Genomic DNA, 20,525 nt, shown 5'->3' with positions numbered 1-20,525 from the left:
ACAAATCGACCAATCATAGTCAAACATTTGTACTAGCTTGTGAGAATGCATGACTATAATTTGTTTACGACTTTACAGTTATGATAAAAATTTCTGTATGTGCAATAGCTTTTAGCATGTGAAATAGTGCAAGAAAGGGATGTAATATATCTCTTTTGCAATGTATTCTTTAAGAGATTTCAGTATATTAATGATGCATATATAATACACAAATAGGCAAATCTAATTGTATTCTGTGATTGAAAACTTACATTCCTTGATTTCAAAAATTATTATTTAAGATAAAGAAATCACAAATATCTTTATTTCTTAACTTTATGAGAACTCTACGATAATATTTTAATTTGTGAATTTTGTATATATAAAAATTATATAATTATATAAAATCTAAATTAACTTTTTTAATATATAGGACATAGATTAAAATTAAAAATGTAACTTACTTTAAAGTTGGATACATATTTTGAAAATGTTAAAAAACTTATTTTGTAAAAATTTTAAATTTTATTTTCAAATATAATAAAAACATTTTTGCACTATTTTAATATTAGGAGCAAAATTAGAAGATTACCTTAAACCATTTCACATCTTCTGCCAGTTGATGGCATAATTTTAAAGGTACTGGTTGTTGGTATGGATCTGAATCATCTACTAATCCTGTAAAGCTAATAAGAAATGCTAGATTAATGCATTTATCATTTTTTTAAATTATCATAAGAGGAAAGATCAGTTAAAACTTAATAAGTGCATCAGAAAGGAGTTTAGGATAATTATACATAAAGTGCGTAACTTCATTTTATCTTAATATGTCATTAAGATTATCATCTTAAGTTACTATAATTCAAAATTGCAATCTTTCTTAAGAGGATGCTGGACTTTATTGTTTCATCGATCTTAATCGATCCGACTAACAAGGAGAGGTCGCGGTTAACTTTTCACCGATTTTGATCTCCTTTGGTATGGTGAATCTACATAGAAAAAAAGTTGATCCGTGTTCGAGCTTTTTGTTCAATGCGCCTTGTAAAAAAAATTTTTTTTCCCGAAGTTTAGAGAAATTGCCAGGTAAAACAAAAAGTGCATTGCAAATTACACATTTTTTATTATAAACAATCATACGTTTTCTTTGCACCAATAGTTTTGTCTCATTATCCTGTGCATAAAAGTATTAGGGTAAGACTACCGAAAACTAAATATTTTACGAGATATTTTGCATTTTATATCGAAGTACTGCAAACTTTGAAGCCTTATAACTCAAAAAGTACTTAATGAAAAAACATTTGTCTGTAGTGTTTTGGAAAGCTCTTGAGATAAGCTACAAGAATATGTAATGAAAAATAGTGGGTTCAATTTAAGAAATTGAAGGTGACTTTTATGTGACCTTCAAATGACTTTCCAAAGTCAAACCAATGCTACCATCTTATGTCCCCCTTCACACCCTACAATTTTTGTTTGAAACATTTCTTTCTGAAGAGTGCTGTTTTCGAGATATTCGAGTGTATTGATTAAAATGACTCATCCTGTATATATATATATATATATATATATATATATATTGCGACGTTTATTTCAATTAGATTCAAAATGAATCGCGACACTCTTCGAGATGTTGGATGGGAGCGTGCGCGGGGGAGCGAAAACGCCGTCAAAAAAACAATAACGAAATTATTATACTCGCGTTCTGAGGAACAGGGATGGAGGACGTTCTCGCGCGAGCCGCGGCGGAGCGGAGACCGTATCGATATATCGAAAAGCTGGGCGCCAGATGCGGTCTTTCACGCATCAGTTTTCGCGAAAAGCTGAAAGACGTTAAAAGAAAACGATAGCCTGCTTCGCCACGGGCCGACTAGCTCGCCTAACGGTAGAGGGGAGGGGTTATTAGAGAAAATTAATTGATTATGCGAGTCTTCGCGGAATTAACGGACGACAGACAAAACGACAGTCGACAACCAAGCGAGACGAACACTTGAATAAATTACGCGATTTGAACAAAAAAAAGATAACAAGTTTATTACTAGAAAAATAAAGTAACACTACGAGTGAATAATTAACAAATCAATAATAAGAATTGGATCGGTTTCGAACAATGACTCAGTAAACAATAATAAGCGATAATTGAACTGAGATTAACAATTCCTTACAAAGATATTAGTTCGCTATTAATTCCCCGAAACGCGAGAACGAATCATACAAATCGAGAAACGACGGTCCACAATAAATTCGAACGAAATACGAAAGCGAAAAAGACAATATAATTAATCCTGGCACGAAAATTGCGACGGTATTCTGAGCAAGTATCTGCTCGAATCGACAACGAAAATGAGAGCGCTAATACAATCCGGTTAGTTATCCGAGCCCGTTTTTATGACCGGAGTTCGCAGGACTGAGCGAGACTTTACGGAATACTAAGGATTTTCGGTACAAAAATATACGCGGATATTATTCAAACGATAGCATAATTTCGGTAGCCAGATCGATGACTTATTGCAACGGATCTTTCCCCGCAATTTCCTAGTTCGCGAAACAAATCGACAGCTTACTAATTCGACAACATAAGTAACCGAAAATACTGAATACTTTTGCGAAGACGGATCATGTATGCGATAGGCGAACTGTATTCTCAAATTTCGATAGCCGACGGCAGACGGAGAATTTTCTCCGCCGATGTCTCGCCTCTTTCTTCCGCGCAAACCGCTCAAATTTTACTCTCAATATTCGGGCGATTATTTCGCACCGCGACCAACTGGGCAGATACAAATTAACGTTTATCACGCGCTCTTCGACGGCGCAATAAACGTGGCGAAGACGCAGATATTCTATGATCCTTTATTACGCTCGATGCAACGGCGTAATAGACAACGACAATGACGCAAATACTTTCACGCTCACCCTACAATAACATATTAAAAACGCTCATACGCACTCTTGACAATTAACGACGACACACACGCAATTCGACATCAAAAATCGCCCTGAGATACGTCACGGAATATTCTACGTGGCGACAACAGCGGTACGACAACACGGGCGGTATTCGCTTTCGCGATCCTTCGCGCACGCGGCCGATATTCGCTGGTCGATAGCTACGCGTACAGAACACTCGAAACCCGGAGAGAGACGAACGTTGCCTTATTAGTTTAACGCCTACGTTGCGAGGGTCCTTCCTCGGTCGCTTGCCTCCGGTTGCCCGACAAATTCACGAAATATCACCGTCTCGGCAAACGGCTCGAGCGGTCGCGAAACACGAAAAAGATGGCGACGGCGGCAGAACGGCCGGCACGCGGACGAAGTCGCGTACGTGGCTTACACAAAAGATGGGCAACCTCACCGATAACGCGTCCTCCTGCAGGGGATGGTCCTCGGCCTCGTCCTCGATTCGGTCTCTCGGCAGCGGCGACAGACACGGAAAATTCTCACACGATAATGATACTTTGACTATGTGTCACGAGCGTCCGCACCAGAATGATCCTGGGATCTCGCGGCCCGGGGTCGATAGCGGCGTCAATGACCGCTTAGTGGGGTGCGCAGCCCCGCGGTCAATCAGGATACGGCACGCGAGAGATCCTAGCGCCTCGTGAGATCCGCGGCGCTTTAGCGCTTCGCGCGCAATTAATTCGATTTGAATTGTTAAATTGCTGTCGCGGGCCCCGGTACAAGAGCCCGTTGGAGGCTCCGCTGTCGTTGGTCCTCCTCGGAGGGTAGCGTTAATCGGACTTCCGTCCTCCTCCCTGGGACGCGGGCGAATTCCCCTGGTATCGTCCTTTCAAGTGCTATTATCTCCTCCGTTCGCTGTCGTTAAGCGTCTTGCTACCATCTTCCTTGATGTGCTTCCGGTCCTCCGGATCTTCTCCGGCGAGGTGCCCGTTGTCGTTTTTGACAAACAAAAATTCGATACAATTAATAAAAATCTTAACAAACTAACGATAGCGCTCGTCTCTCCGGGGATTTTTGGATAACGCTCTCTCGAGGTTGATTCTGGCGCGGCCGCTCGGCCTGCGCCCCGTAAAATCTCGGGGCGGATGGACGCTCTAAAGGACGGCAACGTCACAATATATATATATATATATATATATATATATATATATATTGCAACGTTTCTTCAATTCAAATTAATCGACACACTCCTCGAGGTGTTCGAGGGGAGCGTGCGCGGGGGAGTAAAAACGCCGTCAAAAAAATAGCGAAATTAATGTACTCGCGCTCTGAGGAACAGGGATGGAGGGCGTTCTTGCACGAGCCGCGGCGGAGCGGAGGCCGTTTCGATAACTCGATAGGTTGAGCGCCAGATGCGATCTTTCACGCATCAGTTTTCCACAAAACGTCAAAGAGCGCGAAAAATAATAGCCTGCTTCGCCACGGGCCGACTAGCTCGCCTAACGGTAGAGGGGAGGGGTTTTGGAAGAAAGTCAATTGATTATGCGAGACTCCACTAATTCGGCGACAGACGCAACGACAGATATCGACAATCACGAGAGACTTACACTTAAATAAATTACGCGATTTTAACAAAGAAATATAACAGATTTATTAGTAGAGAAATAATATAAAAGAAAAATGTAAAAATAAACTTGAATAACAGATCAGTTTGAAAACGGCGGTTCACAATAAATTCAGAAAAAGAAAAATGAGCAAACGAAATATATAATCAAATCAATAATGGCACGGATAATAAGACGTTATTCAGAGCAAATGTTCGCTTGAAATCGACAACCGAAAAGAGAGCGCTAAGACATTCCTGTTGTTTATCCGAACCCGTTTTTATAGCCGGAGTTCGCGGGACTGAACGATACTTTTCAGAATACAAAAGATTTTTGACACGGAAATATTCGCGGATGATATTCACCCAAAATTCATCGTAATTTCGACAACCAAATCGACGACCTATCGCTACGAACTTTTCCTCACGATTTCCCAGTTCGCGATTCTAAACGACAACTTAATAAATCGACAGCCTAATTAACCAGAGATCAAAAATAATTAATAGTTTTGCGAAGACGGGTCTCGCATACGACAGGCGAGCGACATGTTCGAAATTCGATAGCCGACGGCGGCCGGAAATTTTTCTCAGCCAGCGTTTCGCCTCTTTCTTCTGCGCAAGCAGCTCAAATTTCACTCTCGGTCGTACTTTTACAATTATTTCGCACCGCGACACATTCGACAGACACTAATTATTACTTACTACGCTCTATTCGTCGGCGTAATAAGCGCGACAAAGACACAAATACTCTAACGTACACAACGCGATATAATACAATAGATGCTCACACGTACACTTAACAATCGACGACGAGATCCACGCAATCAGACACAAAATCGCCCTGAGATAATTTACGGGAATATTCCACGCGGCAACGACACGACACGACAACACGGGCGGCGTACGCTTTTCGCGATCCTTCGCGCACGCGGTCGATATTCGGCGGTCGATAGCTACGCGTAATGAATACCCCGAGACCCGGAGAGAGACGAACGTTACCTTATCAATTAATGCCTACAATACGATTGTCCGCTCTTCCTCGGTCACTTGCCTCCGATCGCTCGAAAATTCACCAAAATCTCGCTGGCTCGATCCTGAGCCTGAGCGGTCGCGAAACACGAAAATGGCGACGGCGGCAGAACGGCCGGCCGGCGGATCAAATCGCGTATGTGGCTCACAATAAAAAGATGGGCAACCTCACCGATACTACGTTCTCCCTGCAGGGGATGGTCCTCGGCCTCGTCCTCTCGGGATGTCTCAACACGGCGACAAATAAAACTCACAAAACGATAACAACTATAATAAAGCGATTAATTAGGTCGAGCTCCCGCACCAGAATGATCCCTGGATCTTTCCATCCCGGGTCGATAGCGACGTCAATGACCGCGTAGAGGGGTGCGCAGCCCCGCGGCCAATCATATCGCGGCACGCGGGAGATCCTGGCGCCTCGCGAAATGTGAGGTATTTCGACGCCTGGCGCGCAACGGTTTCAAATTAAAATTTCGCTGTCGCGGGCCCATTTTCAATGGCGGTGGAGGCTCAACTGTCGTTCTCGCCTCTGCGGGGGAGGTAGCGCCGATCTGTCTTCCCTCGCTCTGCCTTCTCGAAAAGGGGTAATGTTGCCTCTTTGGCGTCTGGTCACTAGACCTTTCAGGCGCTATTTCGTTCCCCCGCTGGCTGTCGAGAAGCGCCGTGTCGTCAGGCGTGACGTAGGATCCCTCGATGCGCTCCTCGCCCTCCGGATCTTCTTCGGCGGGTTGCCCGCAACTCGCTCGATACAATAAAAGAAATGACAACTATAATTAATAAACGCAACAAAAATAATAATATTGCTCGTCTCTCCGGGAAGCTCGATAGTATTCTCTCGTGGTGGATTCTGGCGCGGCCGCTCGGCCCGCGCCCCGTTAAAATTATCGGGTGCGGATGGACGCGCGACAAGACGGCAACGTCACAATATATATATATATATATATATATATATATATATATATTGTTACGCCCGCGGCGAGGACTTCGATAGGTATCGAAGTCGCGCACGAAGAGATCGGCCGCTCGCGAGTCGCGCGGAATAAATAAACACTCTTTAAGGGAACTAAGAACTTTAATACACAGAACACTGAAGCGTAATCACAGAACGTTTATACATAATATTAGTTATACGGATTGGCTCGATGTAAATACGCGTCCGCACAGCTTGACAGCTGGGATTCGACTCAAATGACAGACGCTGCTGTCAACAACCTCTTAACAACGCGCTTCTTCTCGTTAATCGGCGCCGTCCCGATGAACACAGACATCAAGGCCGTAACAATATATATTATATATTATATTTTATATTAATTATCACCATCGTTACAAAAAAATATTGTAATATATAATTTGATTAGTATGCATGAAATATGTTTCTCTAATGGAACATTGACACGACTTTGAAAATAATGGTTTAAGGCGTGTTTCTTGCGAAAAATGATTTATATTCAACTATAATCATATTCTCTATGCATTTGAATTGGAATTATGGGCGATATGATAATTTCTTCCTAGAATTACACGCCTTATATTTTTTAAAGAACTTTCAAGTTCTCTTGTTTGTTCTATGTCAAAATATTTTTGAAAACGCAGACCTCGGACACTAAAGTTGCATTTCGAATGCCACAAACCGTTAGTCGATCATTTATTGTTATTGTGCTGGGAATGGCACGGCATGTGGGGTACCGGGAAGAACCAATGAAAAGCATGGGGACCGTCATATTTGTTTATTAAAACTTTATTATAAAAAAATAATTAATTTTTTCCATGTAATATTTTATCATATTTTCATATTCCATGGAATATAGCTGTTATTTAATTAGGCAAGTTTCGTGTTTTCTCTTTCAACCTCTTCCTTAATTCCGTTAGATTTTGAGCACTAACAGATTTTTTTTTATTAATTGACGCGCTAAGTAGCAACTAGCTCTAATTTCGCACTATTTATTGATCAATTTTTTTTTTAACGAATGTTCGCCGCGCACTTACGGTGGGCGGTTCTTAACATCTCGTTTTTGAGGGTATTTTGGAGAGGATCGCCTAGCGACATACCATATACGGTTATGGAAGATTCTTCGTGGCGATCAAAAGTCTAAGTGTAAGCGAAGGGAGTTCAAAGTCGAAACTCTTTGTTGGCACTTTTCGCGTTTCCGGCGAACTCGCGCATGGTTCGCAAAAGTGAGATAACGATTTTATGCGGTTCGCAAACGTTCCATCGTGTTAATAATAAAATTTATATTAACGGTAAAATAAAGTTATAATTCTTCAGATTATAACATTATATTCGAAAGCATAAAGAATTTTCTACGTATTATATAAGTATAAATTTATTTAATATAAGAATTTTCTGCGTACTATATAAGTATAAATTTATTTTTCATGAGAAGTACGCTTTAAATTCTTATTTTGAAAATCGCCAATGTTTTATCGGAAAAATATATTTCATGCACAATATTTAAATTATAACAATAAATATTCTTCTTTTTCATAACAATAATAATAATTAATATATTGTATATAATATATAATAATATAGAAGAATATATATAAGAAGAGAGAGTAAGATAAAAAAAAAATTATGAAAAAATTGGACGCGAATCAGCAACTTATAATCTGATGCCTGATTCTCTAGGCAACGCTAAAATTTAAAAAACATTTTATTGCAGTGGTACTAAAAAAGCGCGCTAAAATTCACATGATTTCTCATCAACGATTGAAAGGCATATCGTATCCAAATAACATTCTTTATTTATATACGAATACTACATTTCTGCAAAAATTCGGTAAAATTGGTGACCCAAAGTTTGCACTTTTCTTGTAAGTAGAAATTTCTGATTTTAATAATTTTAGAATATCAAAGTCATCAGCTTAAGTAATGTTGTAAACGAAATAACCGGAATTCGTTATTTATTAAAAAATTATTAATAAAGAAAGTAATATGTAACACTGGTCAACAACAAAAAAATAATTTTAACTTTTTCCTCTTATAATTTTGCAGTTTTGGATTTATTTAAGTGTGCTGATTTCGAGTACGACAGTAGTTTTTTTTAACAGCTCTTATTTTTTAATATTTTTAGACTACCTTTAGACATCACGTGCAGTTTTTTGAGTTTTACTCGACTTAAAATTATTATTTTTTTAACTTTTGATATGTCTTCGACTCGGAGACGTAGTTTACATAATCCAGATAGTTTTTGTTATATTTGTGGCGAATACATCTTTCAAAAATATCGATAATCGATATAATTGTAATATCTTATAAATAAAAAAAGTAGAGCTGATACAACTAAACTAGTATTTTTTTCGTAATCAGTGCCTTAGATATAACCTATAATACATGTTAAATGTCAGGAAAAAATTTGAGTGTTGACTAGTGTAATTTTCTAACTTAATGATTACGTATTATACAATAAAGATTGTATAGTTTTAGAATAATAGATTGTATAGTTTTGAAAACAGACAGCAGTATAAAGTAAACCTCGTTTCATGTACAAAATTGAAAACCCATGCGGGCCCATTGAATTTTGGATAAATCTGCGTAAACTGTACTTTCAGCAAGAGATAAGATGTAGAGTGAACGTTTCTTTATTTTACAAAGTATATACAATGGTCTCTCCTTGATTTAAAATAAATCTGCTTTAAAATAGAAATAAGTTATATTATATCTTCTGGAAATGGAACTCTCCCGTAAGTGGGGAGGCGAAACTCACTATATCCATGCATGTAAAATAAAGAAAAGTTCATTCTACATGTTATCTCTTGCCAGAGTTATGATCTGTACGATAATTATCATATATGTACAATAATTTTAGCTATTGTACGATGTACGATAGCACTTTGGTATCATACGTAAATTTACGATAATTTGAGAAAATTAGAAAATTTTTCAAGCTAACGACACAAATTGAAATAAAACATAGGGCTTCTGCACACAGGATGCGAAAACGCTTACCACGTGACAAGAAGTGATACGGTAGCCAATAAACTTTACAGCTCTTACTAAAAAGCGGTTGATTGCCGCTGTTGCTTCTTGCCGCGCGGCAAGCGTTTCCGCGTCGTGTGCAGAAGCCAATTAGAAGAGATTATAGTTGAGACATGAGTACTTATTATTTCATTTTCCTCTAGATACATGCTAGAATATGTGAGGGAGAACTAAATTATTCCAATCGGAAGTCTTTCTAAATACAATTTCCAAACAATTTCATAATTAAATATCATATGGATAACGACACGTGCAACAGTTCGCTCTGTATATGTTCTGTGTTCTTTCACTATTATTTTGAGGTTAAGAATCATGATATAATCAAAGAATTTGATTAATAGGTGTAATTGATATTAAAGTAAGTACGATTTAAGTTTCTTTTTCACAAATTATTTTCTTCCGTGTATGAAGTATCATAAAATCTTCTTTATTCAACAATTTGTATAATAAAAATAAAATGAATACAGGTACTCGGTCTTTTTATCTAGAATAGAAAATATGGAAGACGACGTTTTTATTGATGAAGACAATATATAGATAGTGATTGTACACCACCTAAAAAAGCAAAACAATCACATCGAATGTAAAAATTTAGAAATATTTGGCTTACACAAGAAGAGTATAAATTGTGGCTTGCAAAAGTTTCTGATGACCCTTACAAAGCAAAATGTAAACTGTATAATACAATATTCACGGCAGAGATGACAGTAATTAAAAATCATTTAAAAGCACAAAGTTACCAACGTAGATCCATTCAGGCCTCACAACTAAAAATAAAAAATTTTCTGACTGATTCAAGTAATACTACTTATCTATCTGTTAAATTGAAGGAAGCGACAAGAAGATTTGAAATAAAATTATGTACATTTATAGCAAAACATAATATTTCATTGAAAGTATTGGATCACTTAATACCTTTAATCCAAAATAGTGTGACTGATTCTGCTATAGTCAAAAATATGCAATTAAAGTCCACCAAAAGCATAGCAATAATAAAAAACGTACTTGATAGTACGGAAAAAAAGTTTACAAATTAAGTTGAAATATAGTTTATTCAGCATTCTGATCGATGAGTGTACCGATATTGCTGCAACGAAATCAATATGTATTGTTGTCAGGTAATTTGGAAACTTTACATAACTTTATAGATATTAGTTATAGATATTAATTATATAATATATCGTATAATTATCTATATGTATAATACATGTAATCGTGGATTGCTTATAGATTTTTCGATGATAAAGAAGGTCGAGTCGTTAGTCGCCTTTGGGATATTTGCCAAATTTTTAACGAAAATACACATGAACCATCCGCAGATCATCTTTTCAATGTTGTCTTTTAACTATGTCTTTTAAGAAATATCAAATTCTATTCAACAATGTCATTGGTTTTGCATCAGATGGATGCAATACTATGATGGGAGACCATAATAGTATCAAGAATGCGTACGGAGTGCCCTGAAATATACATTTTTAAATATATATGTCACTCTTTACATCTTTGTGCTAGCAAAGCTTGTAAAATTTTGCCACAAGTGTGTGAAGATTTAGCGTAATGTACTAGGACTGTGAATTAATTTTGAAGGATTTACAATAGATGGCGTAACTTATGTTATATCACATTGGACACTTCTGTAATTATATTCATGTCAAAGCTCTGTCATTAGGCTTTACTTTTTATTATGTGTCATTTTGCTGAAGTGTAAACAACATATTTTTTCTCAGCTCCGAAGATGTCGAATTACGAGCTAACAAAACACCATTTGCGGGAAGTTTTACTTTTCCTGTTTAATTCAAAGAAAAGTGCTGCTGAAACTCATCGAGTGCTGTTGGAAACTTACGGTGAACATACTCATCGATAAAAATGTGTGAGTATTGGTTTCGACGTTTTAGAAGTGGTGATTTTGATACAGTTGACAAAGAACGCCCTGGTCAATCGAAAAAGTTCGAACATGAGGAATTGGAAGTATTACTCGACCAAGATTCATGTCAAACTAGAGCACTAAATATACAGGTATTCTATACTCCGCCATTTTTAATCCATTCCCCCTCCTTGTTTCTCGTGTCACTCGCCTCGTCGCTAAGCTGAGATTATAGTAGATAGGTTAGTGAGATTATATGGGGTGGGGGGATGGATTAAAAATGGCGGAGTATAGAATACTCATATATTTAGTGCCTTAGTCAAACGTAAGATGAACTTGCTGAATCGTTGAATGTTGATCACACAACAGTTTCCAAACGTTTAAATGCATTCGGTATGATTCAAAAGCAAGGAAATTGAGTGCCATACGAATTGAAGCCGAGAGATGTTGAACGGCGATTTTTCACGTGCGAACAATTGCTTCAACGGCAAAAAAGAAAGGGTTTTTTGCATCGTATCATCGTATCACTGACGATGAAAAATGGATACGCTACGATAATCCTAAGCGTAGAAAATCGTGGGGTTTGCCTGGTCATGCATCAACATCGACGACAAGGCCGAATATTCATGGTTCGAAGCTCATGCTCTGTATTTGGTGGGACCAGCTTGGTGTTGTGCACTATGAGCTGCTTCAACCGAATGAAACCATCACTGGCGAACACAATTGATGCGTTTGATCCGTGCATTGAAGGAAAAACGGCCGCAATTCGAGCAAAGGTACGATAAAGTAATTTTTCAACATGACAACGCTTGACCACATGTTGCTCGTGTAGTCAAAAAATACTTAGAAACGCTGAAATGGGATGTTTTACCCCACCCGCCATATTCACCAGATATTGCTCCATCGGATTACTACTTGTTCCGATCCATGGAACACAGCTTGACTAAGCAGCGCTTCCAATCTTACGAAGATACGAAAAATTGGATCGATTGGTGGATAGTATCAAAAGATGAGTTGTTCTTTCGACGCGGAATCCGTATGCTGCCAGAAAGATGGGAAAAAGTATTGGCTAGTGATGGACAATATTTTGAAAAATAATAATGTACACAATTTTTCACAATAAAGCCTTGAATTTACAAAAAAATCCCTCCAAATTAATTCACAGTCCTAGTATATAATGAATTTAAAAATAGTGCAAAAAGGATACATCAGTTTCCAGAATTTTAGACTTTTCTCGATATTAAAATTCATAAAATTTTACGACCATCACAAACTCGATGGCTATCATTAAATGCTGTTGTTACACGAATGATTGAGTAATGGGAATTGCGTTTATACTTTTGGGATCAAAGATTTACTGCGCGATTATTTGCTGTAGAACAAATTTTACAAGCTCTTGAGAATCCTTTAATTAATCTTTTTTATTTATTTCTAGAATAGATTTTGTCAAAATTTAACAATTTAACAATTTCTTCTCTTTCAACCGGAGACAGTTGTACTCACGACTTTATGATAAAATGGATGTTGTTTATCAAGAACTTTTAGAAATTTACATGGATAAATATGTAAGTAAAAACAAATTAAATGATATTGATCCATGTAAAAAACACCGTTTACCTCTCGAGCAAATTTATCTTGGAATTAAAATTATATTAAGAAATATTTCAATAAGCCTGAAATAAATCGAAACAATAACTTAAAAAATGATTTTTGTTTGGCATGCATCGAGTTTGTGACCGTTGCTTGTAGTCAGATAAAAAAACGATTTGATTTTGGTAATCAAACTCTTCAATATTTATCGTATTTCAATTCACCCAAAGCTGTAACGGAGCACCTTTCCCGACGCCGCGGATCGGCTCGCCCGAGTCAGAGTTCGAGAGATGGGGAGGCTCAGGCTCGCAAAACTACACGTGTCAGGCGTTAAACGGGTTTAGCGTCCCGCGTCATGCGTCGCTTTTGTTGCCTGCTTGGTAAGAGGAGAGACAGAAAACTGTATTCTGTCCTCTTCTTTTATCCGAAGCTCGCCGAAACGCCGAGCTCACACGTACGCTTACGCTCACATTTCCGTTACCCTCTCCACTACGCGTGGCATGTTGCTTGCGGAGACAATCTTGCATTCATGACAGGAATAGGTACCGATCTGCCGGAGCATTCGCCTTTTATACCCGGCTGGTTTCCCCCACGCGATACCTCCACACGGTCGTGCGTTGCGGTAGGCCGCGATTCTCATTCCGCGACTCGGTCGAGGTGCTCAATCGACGGCGCTTAGCGCCAAATTGGCGCAAGCGAGTGTTTGCAAATCTTCTAAGTAACGGCCTTGCCGTTACAAAGCTATGCTTCGAAACAATAGAAATGCCAAGTCTATTACCATTGATGAAAATTTTACCACGTATCGTGAAAGATCAACAATATCAATTAATTGATGATGAATGGAGACAACTACCATACTTCAAATGAAATATGGTATCCTTCCTGATTATATAAATATTAAAGATCAAGTAGATGTTTTCTGTTCTAAATTATTAGTATGCGATGAAGATGATCAAGGTATAACTTTCAAAAATTTGTCAAGATTTGTTTTGAACGTTATTTCGATTCCACATTGAAACGCAGATTGCGAAAGAATTTTTAGTAAAGTTAATTTAATTGAAACTAAAACACGAAATAAACTAGTTACACCTACCATGAGTGGTATCCTTTTAGCAAAACAACGAATTCAAGGAGATTGTGTTAATTTTGAATCATCAGAAGATGAGTATGACTGCATGACAAACCGTGTTTTATACGCAAAAGATGCAAATGAATTGAATGTAGATGACATCATCATATCAGATGAATGAAAGTCGTGATATTTTTATTTAACTTTTCGCAATATTTCAATGTAATAGAAGAACATATATACACATGTATGTATACCTGACATAAACATATATGTAACATGTATGTACCTGACTTTAAATATTATAGTACTTACTAATATAATGAGTAAAATATAATGAGTAATATTATAGTAATTACTAATTAATAACAAGTATTTTTTAAACAATAAAAAATGTATATCTCTATAAATATAATATTTATATGTAACACAATACTTTTAATTATTAATTAATAACATGTTACAATTGTGATAAAAAAATATATACATATATATATATACATATATATATATATATACATATATATATATATATATGTGTGTGTGTATGTATGTATTTATATATAAAAATATATATATTCTATATTTATACATATATATATTATAAATTTAAATAAAAATAATATAAATAAATTTTTAAAAATAAAGATTTATTTCCAGTGTTTTCCTGACCGCAGCTTATTAGTATTTTTTAGTAACGGATTTAAATCGACTTAAGAGCAATTAATATTGATTGCGAACTTATTTGCGATTATCTCTAATATAAGAAAGAATATATAAATGATTATTTTATTAATATTTCTAAATATACGATAATTTTAAATCAAATACGATAATTTGACGCCACGTATACGATAAGCGCCCTCTCGACACCTGGGAACGCTGTCTTTTGCTGAAAGTGCAGTTTATGCAGATTTATCCAAAATAAATTTATGTGAAAATTGAACTTATTTTGTAAATAACTTTGTAATAAATAACGAGTTAAAATTTTTTACAAATTAATTAGGGACATGTATTTGACAATATATACAGGGTGAGGCATCTAAAACAGGCCACCTGAATAACTCCGTTGGTAAGCCGAATATAAAAAAATTGTTCAGACAAAAGTTGTATGGTTTCAAGGGGGACATATGATGGTGTCATTAGTTTAATCTTGAAGAGCCACCCGAAGGTCACGTGAAGGTCAGCTCCAACTTTTTAAATGGGACACCTTATATGCTTTTGCATATTCTTGTAGCTCATCTCAAGAGCTTTCCAAAACACTACAATTATGTTAGTTTTCATTAAATACTTTCCAAGTTATGAGGCTTGAAATCATTTTTTAATTTTACATAAACCGTAAAATATCTTGTAAAATATTCATTTTTCGATTATTTTACCTTAATACTTTTATGTACAAAATAATGAGAAGAATCAATTGGTGTAAAGAAAACACATAATTGCTTTGAACAAAAAAATGTAATTTGCAATTAACAATTACATTTTTTTGTTCGAAGCAATTATGTGTTTTCTTTACACCAATTGATTCTTCTCATTATTTTGTACATAAAAGTATTAAGGTAAAATAATCGAAAAATGAATATTTTACAAGATATTTTACGGTTTATGTAAAATTAAAAAATGATTTCAAGCCTCATAACTTGGAAAGTATTTAATGAAAACTAACATAATTGTAGTGTTTTGGAAAGCTCTTGAGATGAGCTACAAGAATATGCAAAAACATATAAGGTGTCCCATTTAAAAAGTTGGAGCTGATCTTCACGTGACCTTCGGGTGGCTCTTCAAGATTAAACTAATGACACCATCATATGTCCCCCTTGAAACCATACAACTTTTGTCTGAACAATTTTTTTGTATTCGGCTTACCAACAGAGTTATTCAGGTGGCCTGTTTTAGATGCCTCATCCTGTATATCAAGGTCATCGAAATTGATGAGGTCGTCGCTAATATACAGTTTTATCAAATTTTTTAAGTTTTCAAACTATCCCTACCACTAAATAATTTTGAAATTTCTTTATCATTAATTGAAAGGTTATTTTTTTACTAATTCAACCGTATACGATTAAGTTAAGTTTTTTTTACTAATTCAGTTAAATTTTTTACTAATTCAATCGTATATGATTAAGTTAAGTTTGGAAAAATCATTTTCCAGAATTACATATGTCTTGTTGATACAATCGAACGATTTTTCTCAGTGCAATGTCAAAATTACATATTCATTATATTAGTGGAAATATATAAATATTATTGTTATATATCTATTGAAAATTTTGTAACTATTTTTCTCATATTCTAAAATAAAAATACTATTGAAATTTACTTTCATATTATGACGTCAAAGATATGGGAATCTAATCAAAATATGACTTTCCATGTTAGTTATCTTCTATTACGTATATAAAAACAAAATATGTTACGTAAAGAATCGAGCGCATGAACGGATGCGAATAGTATATTTATACACACAGAGAAGTTTATAATTAATCCTGGAAAATGATTTTTCGAAACATAACTTAATATCATATATATGATTGTATTCACATAAAAAAATAATCTTCCAATTGGTGATAAAAAAATTTCAAAATTATAGAAAAAATGTTTAGTAGGGTATTTTGAAAAATTAAAAAAATAAAAAAATTTTTTTGCCATTGTAAAGCACTCTTGAAACTAATTATTAATTTTTAATTTGTAAATTTTTCTTATCTCATAATTTTAGAGATATTAATCTCGAAAGAACAAACTAATTTTTCTCAAAAGGGTGTTTTACCCCCTCACGCGTATGAGCACGTTCAGATTAGTCAATTCACTGACTCGCAACTCAATCACCACTAAAGTCTTTTATTGTAAAACTATAATCTGATCTTTAAATTATTTCTTTTCCCTTTTCTTTGTTTATAATTTTTATATTTTATTTCTTTCTTTTTATATTTTATTTCTTTCTTTTAAATTATTTCTTTTCCCTTTTCTTTGTTTATATTTTTATTTTTAAAATCTGACGTTGATTCTTAATGGAATCCTCCTTTTCCCCTTCATCTTATACACACACCCACAATTAATTTTGATTTGTTATTTAAAAGAGAAAAAAATCATTGTAATCTCCAGTTGAAAATAAAAATGAAAATAGCGTCAGCCTTATTCTGTTTGACAGATGACCTCCGAACTTATGTAATACCCGCAAGAAAACACACACACTCACACACTCTCATTATACTTTATACAGCGCTATTAATTATAAAAAAATAATACTATTAACCTTTTATGTTTATACTTAATCAAATTATTTTTATAAATAAATTAAAATTTTTGTGATTAATTTTCTCTATTGATTAATTACTCTACTCTCATTCCTAATTGGGGATCGCACTTGGTCCTGCCCCGCGTAAAAAGGATTAAATTCTTTTATCGAAAAGGGGATCGCCGAACGAGCGTTTGAAACAGAGTAATAGCGACTCAAAGAGAATCGTTTACCTCTTTTCGAACCTTAAAGTTCGTTCGATCCGAATTGTTTATCTCCTACCTGCGAATTATCTCCTACCTCGGGAAATTATCCGTGTTACGCCTTTCCTTCGACCCATCCTTCTCTGAACGTAACATATAATTACAACTTTATTATGATAAATATTATAATAATTTATATCTGTAATTAATGTATACGAAAAATAAGACGACGCATGCGACAAACATTCGAAAGAATCTTGCGGCAGATATGTGCCCTGCAAAAAAAGTATAACAACACTACGAGTTGAGCGTGTGTTCGTGTATATTTAGAAAAAATATATGTATATTTAAAACAATAAACTCCAAGCTCATATTTTAAATATATCGATATTTTCAGCTTTTTATGGCTGCCATTTTGAATTTAAATTTTGATAATAAATTTAGAATCAGCATCCCAACAAATCTATAAAATTGTTTTCATATAAAACGCATCTCTTTTAGGAAAGTCAGAAATACAAAAAGGTTAAGCAAAAATATTTAATTAAAAATTTTAAATGTACAAAAAGCAATGAGTATAATCAGTATTTTATTAGTATGAGAAAAAATTAATTTTAAATTATTTAAGAATTTATGCGTAAAAAAAGATTTTTAAATTTTTGTTATATTATAACAACCTGTAAGGATAATTGATTGCAATTTGCATCTTGATTCTTGTCTTGTACTGTTTATTGATTTTGGTGAAATCGATTAAATATTGATTGATCTTGTCCTCAATATCCTGTACATTAAGATACTCAAATGGACCATCTAGCCAAACTCCACGATTTCGTTGCCATTGATAACCTCGATAAATCAAAGCGTAAAATGGTAAAATATTTTCCTTCAATTCTCTAATACGTGGATATGTGGATAACGGAAATTGAAATAATGCTTCCTCAGCATTTATCCATTCGGCTTTTTGCTCCATATGTTTCAATTGGCGCACCATCTTTCGCATGTCCTCAATATATTCTTTTATTCGTTCAGCATGATCCATATTGTTTATTATAGTTAATCTAAAAATTATAATTAAATAATTGTGTAATTTAAATCCTCTAGACCAGTAAAAAGTAATTGTAAGTTATGCATAAATTTGTAAGGTGTAAAATTTGAAAGTTATAAGTTAAAGTTGCGCAAGTTTAAAAAAAAATTAATTTTTGAAATAAATAATTGTAAATTAAAATAAAATAAATAATTATAAATTAATTAAAAGATTAAATAATTATGAACAAATTTTTCTTAATATGATATTAAGGGATTAAATAAATCTTACTTCAAAATTTAATTGTACAATAATTCTCCCATTCTCTCGTAAAAAAAATCCGAAAGTAAAATATTAGAGTAAAGATATCTGAATATCTTAATAATAAAAACAATCATTCGTGACAAACAAAAAATTATTCTTATCATTAAACTTTAAATTATCTTGTTTTACCTATATATGTATTTAATAATGAAGTAAAGAAATTGACATAATATATAAATTTAAATAGTGTTTTTTATAAAAAAACACTATTTAAATTCCAATAAGAATATCTCTGCTTACAATCCTGATTTTCGTTTGTCTATATCGTTTTGTAACAGCTTTATTAATAACAATATTGATCGTTTATAAATATTATTGTATATATGCAATAATTAAAAATATGAATATATGTTTGCGTATATAACATTATAGCTCATATTATAACACACAATATGGCAACATTATTGTGCACATACATGTTACACACATAACTTTATTGCACATATACATCTCGCACACATATTAAAAGTTAATTGTTTTTTATATAGTAAATTATTTAGTAAATTAGTAAAAATATAAATTTATAATCATATAATTTCATATAGATTTGCAACTGTTTATAAAAGCGAGGTTCATCCTATATTATCACACTCGGTGTTGATAATATGACAAAATTTATAATTATACATAGTTTGCAACTTTTTCGACACAAAAATCATATTCACTTCATACTGTTTCAATTTGACAAGATTTATAATTCTACAATTCCATGTTTTAAATTTTATGTGTGAAACGAGATTCATTTCATAATGTCGACAATCCACTGATTCTTTCAGCAATAAGATCTATTCCAGCAAACATGATGACATCTAAAAATGTCTTAATAACGTTTTAACGACATGTAATACGTCTTTAATACATCATTAAGATGTCATGTTTGCTAGGATAATTGTATGATTTCATATAGGTTGGCAACTATTCACAAAAAGTGAATAGAAATCAATTTTATATCGCCTAATGTTTTCAATGTAAAACTAGATTCATAATTATATGAGAGATTTATAATTATAATTATATTCCACATATTTTACATGTACACTTTTCTTTATGTTAATAATTTTCTTATGATTAAGTGAGAGTTATAAGCACCGGCTAAAATTTCTTGAAGATTATGGAAGTCTAATCGGAAGCCTTAGAATTGTAATTTAAACAAAATTTTTGTCAAAATCAAGATCATTAATGATACTACAATCAAAATATTATATAATTATCTTTTATAATATATTAGTCTTATATTAAGTGTGCAATATAATCATGTGTACTATCTGCACGTAATAATGTATTCGTAAAATATTAATATGACTTTTTTATTTTGTTTGTGAAATATGCATATGTGTGCATTAAAATTATATATACAATATATATACAGGGTGTACCAACTAGAAGTGGCCACCCCCTTTTATCTTTTAAACTAAAAGAGATAGACCATAACAAATATATATGAAATTAAATGGCTTTAACTGAACTTTATTGTGAGCATAGTGGTTGATTACAAAATTTATCTGTATTAAAGAACGGAGAGATATGTATAATTTTTTTATAATAACGTAGATATTTTGATATAATAAAAGTTGTAGCGCTGTTTGAAACGAATATAACGATGCATGATTTAATGTAAATATTTTACATATTATACGAGATTTTCCGGCTTGAAATATCGCGGGTAACGTCCACCATTTCATTTTCGGCCCTGCGATATAGCCAACTTCTGACTGAGTATCATGATTAAATGACAAC

The 20,525-nt window shown here is 34.1% G+C and overlaps 1 protein-coding gene across 1 annotated transcript; it reads right to left on the bottom strand.

Annotated features, from left to right (window-relative positions):
* Window positions 1-559: 559 nt before the first annotated feature.
* On the bottom strand, window positions 560-18,410 carry LOC112638034 (dynein heavy chain 12, axonemal-like). The gene is made up of 2 exons (XM_025408868.1): window positions 18,118-18,410; window positions 560-665 (listed from the first exon to the last, which is right to left on the bottom strand). The coding sequence occupies exons 1-2, from the start codon at window positions 18,408-18,410 to the stop codon at window positions 560-562; spliced, it is 399 nt and encodes a 132-aa protein (XP_025264653.1).
* Between the last annotated feature and the right edge of the window lie 2,115 nt (window positions 18,411-20,525).

This window comes from Camponotus floridanus, unplaced genomic scaffold (genome assembly GCF_003227725.1).
Source record: "Camponotus floridanus strain SB8 unplaced genomic scaffold, Cflo_v7.5 scaffold239, whole genome shotgun sequence".
In the NCBI taxonomy this organism is placed as follows: Eukaryota; Metazoa; Arthropoda; class Insecta; order Hymenoptera; family Formicidae; genus Camponotus; species Camponotus floridanus.
The sequence above is the reverse complement of the archived record's forward strand: the minus strand, read 5'-3'. Positions and strand labels throughout refer to the sequence as shown.

Excerpts from the sequence above, each read along its gene's own strand:
- LOC112638034 (XM_025408868.1), bottom strand. The coding sequence starts at position 18,410 with ATGGAGCAAAAAGCCGAATGGATAAATGCTGAGGAAGCATTATTTCAA. Across the intron at positions 666-18,117 it reads GCAATCAATTATCCTTACAG|CTTTACAGGATTAGTAGATG; the intron begins GTTGTTATAATA and ends ATTTCTTATTAG.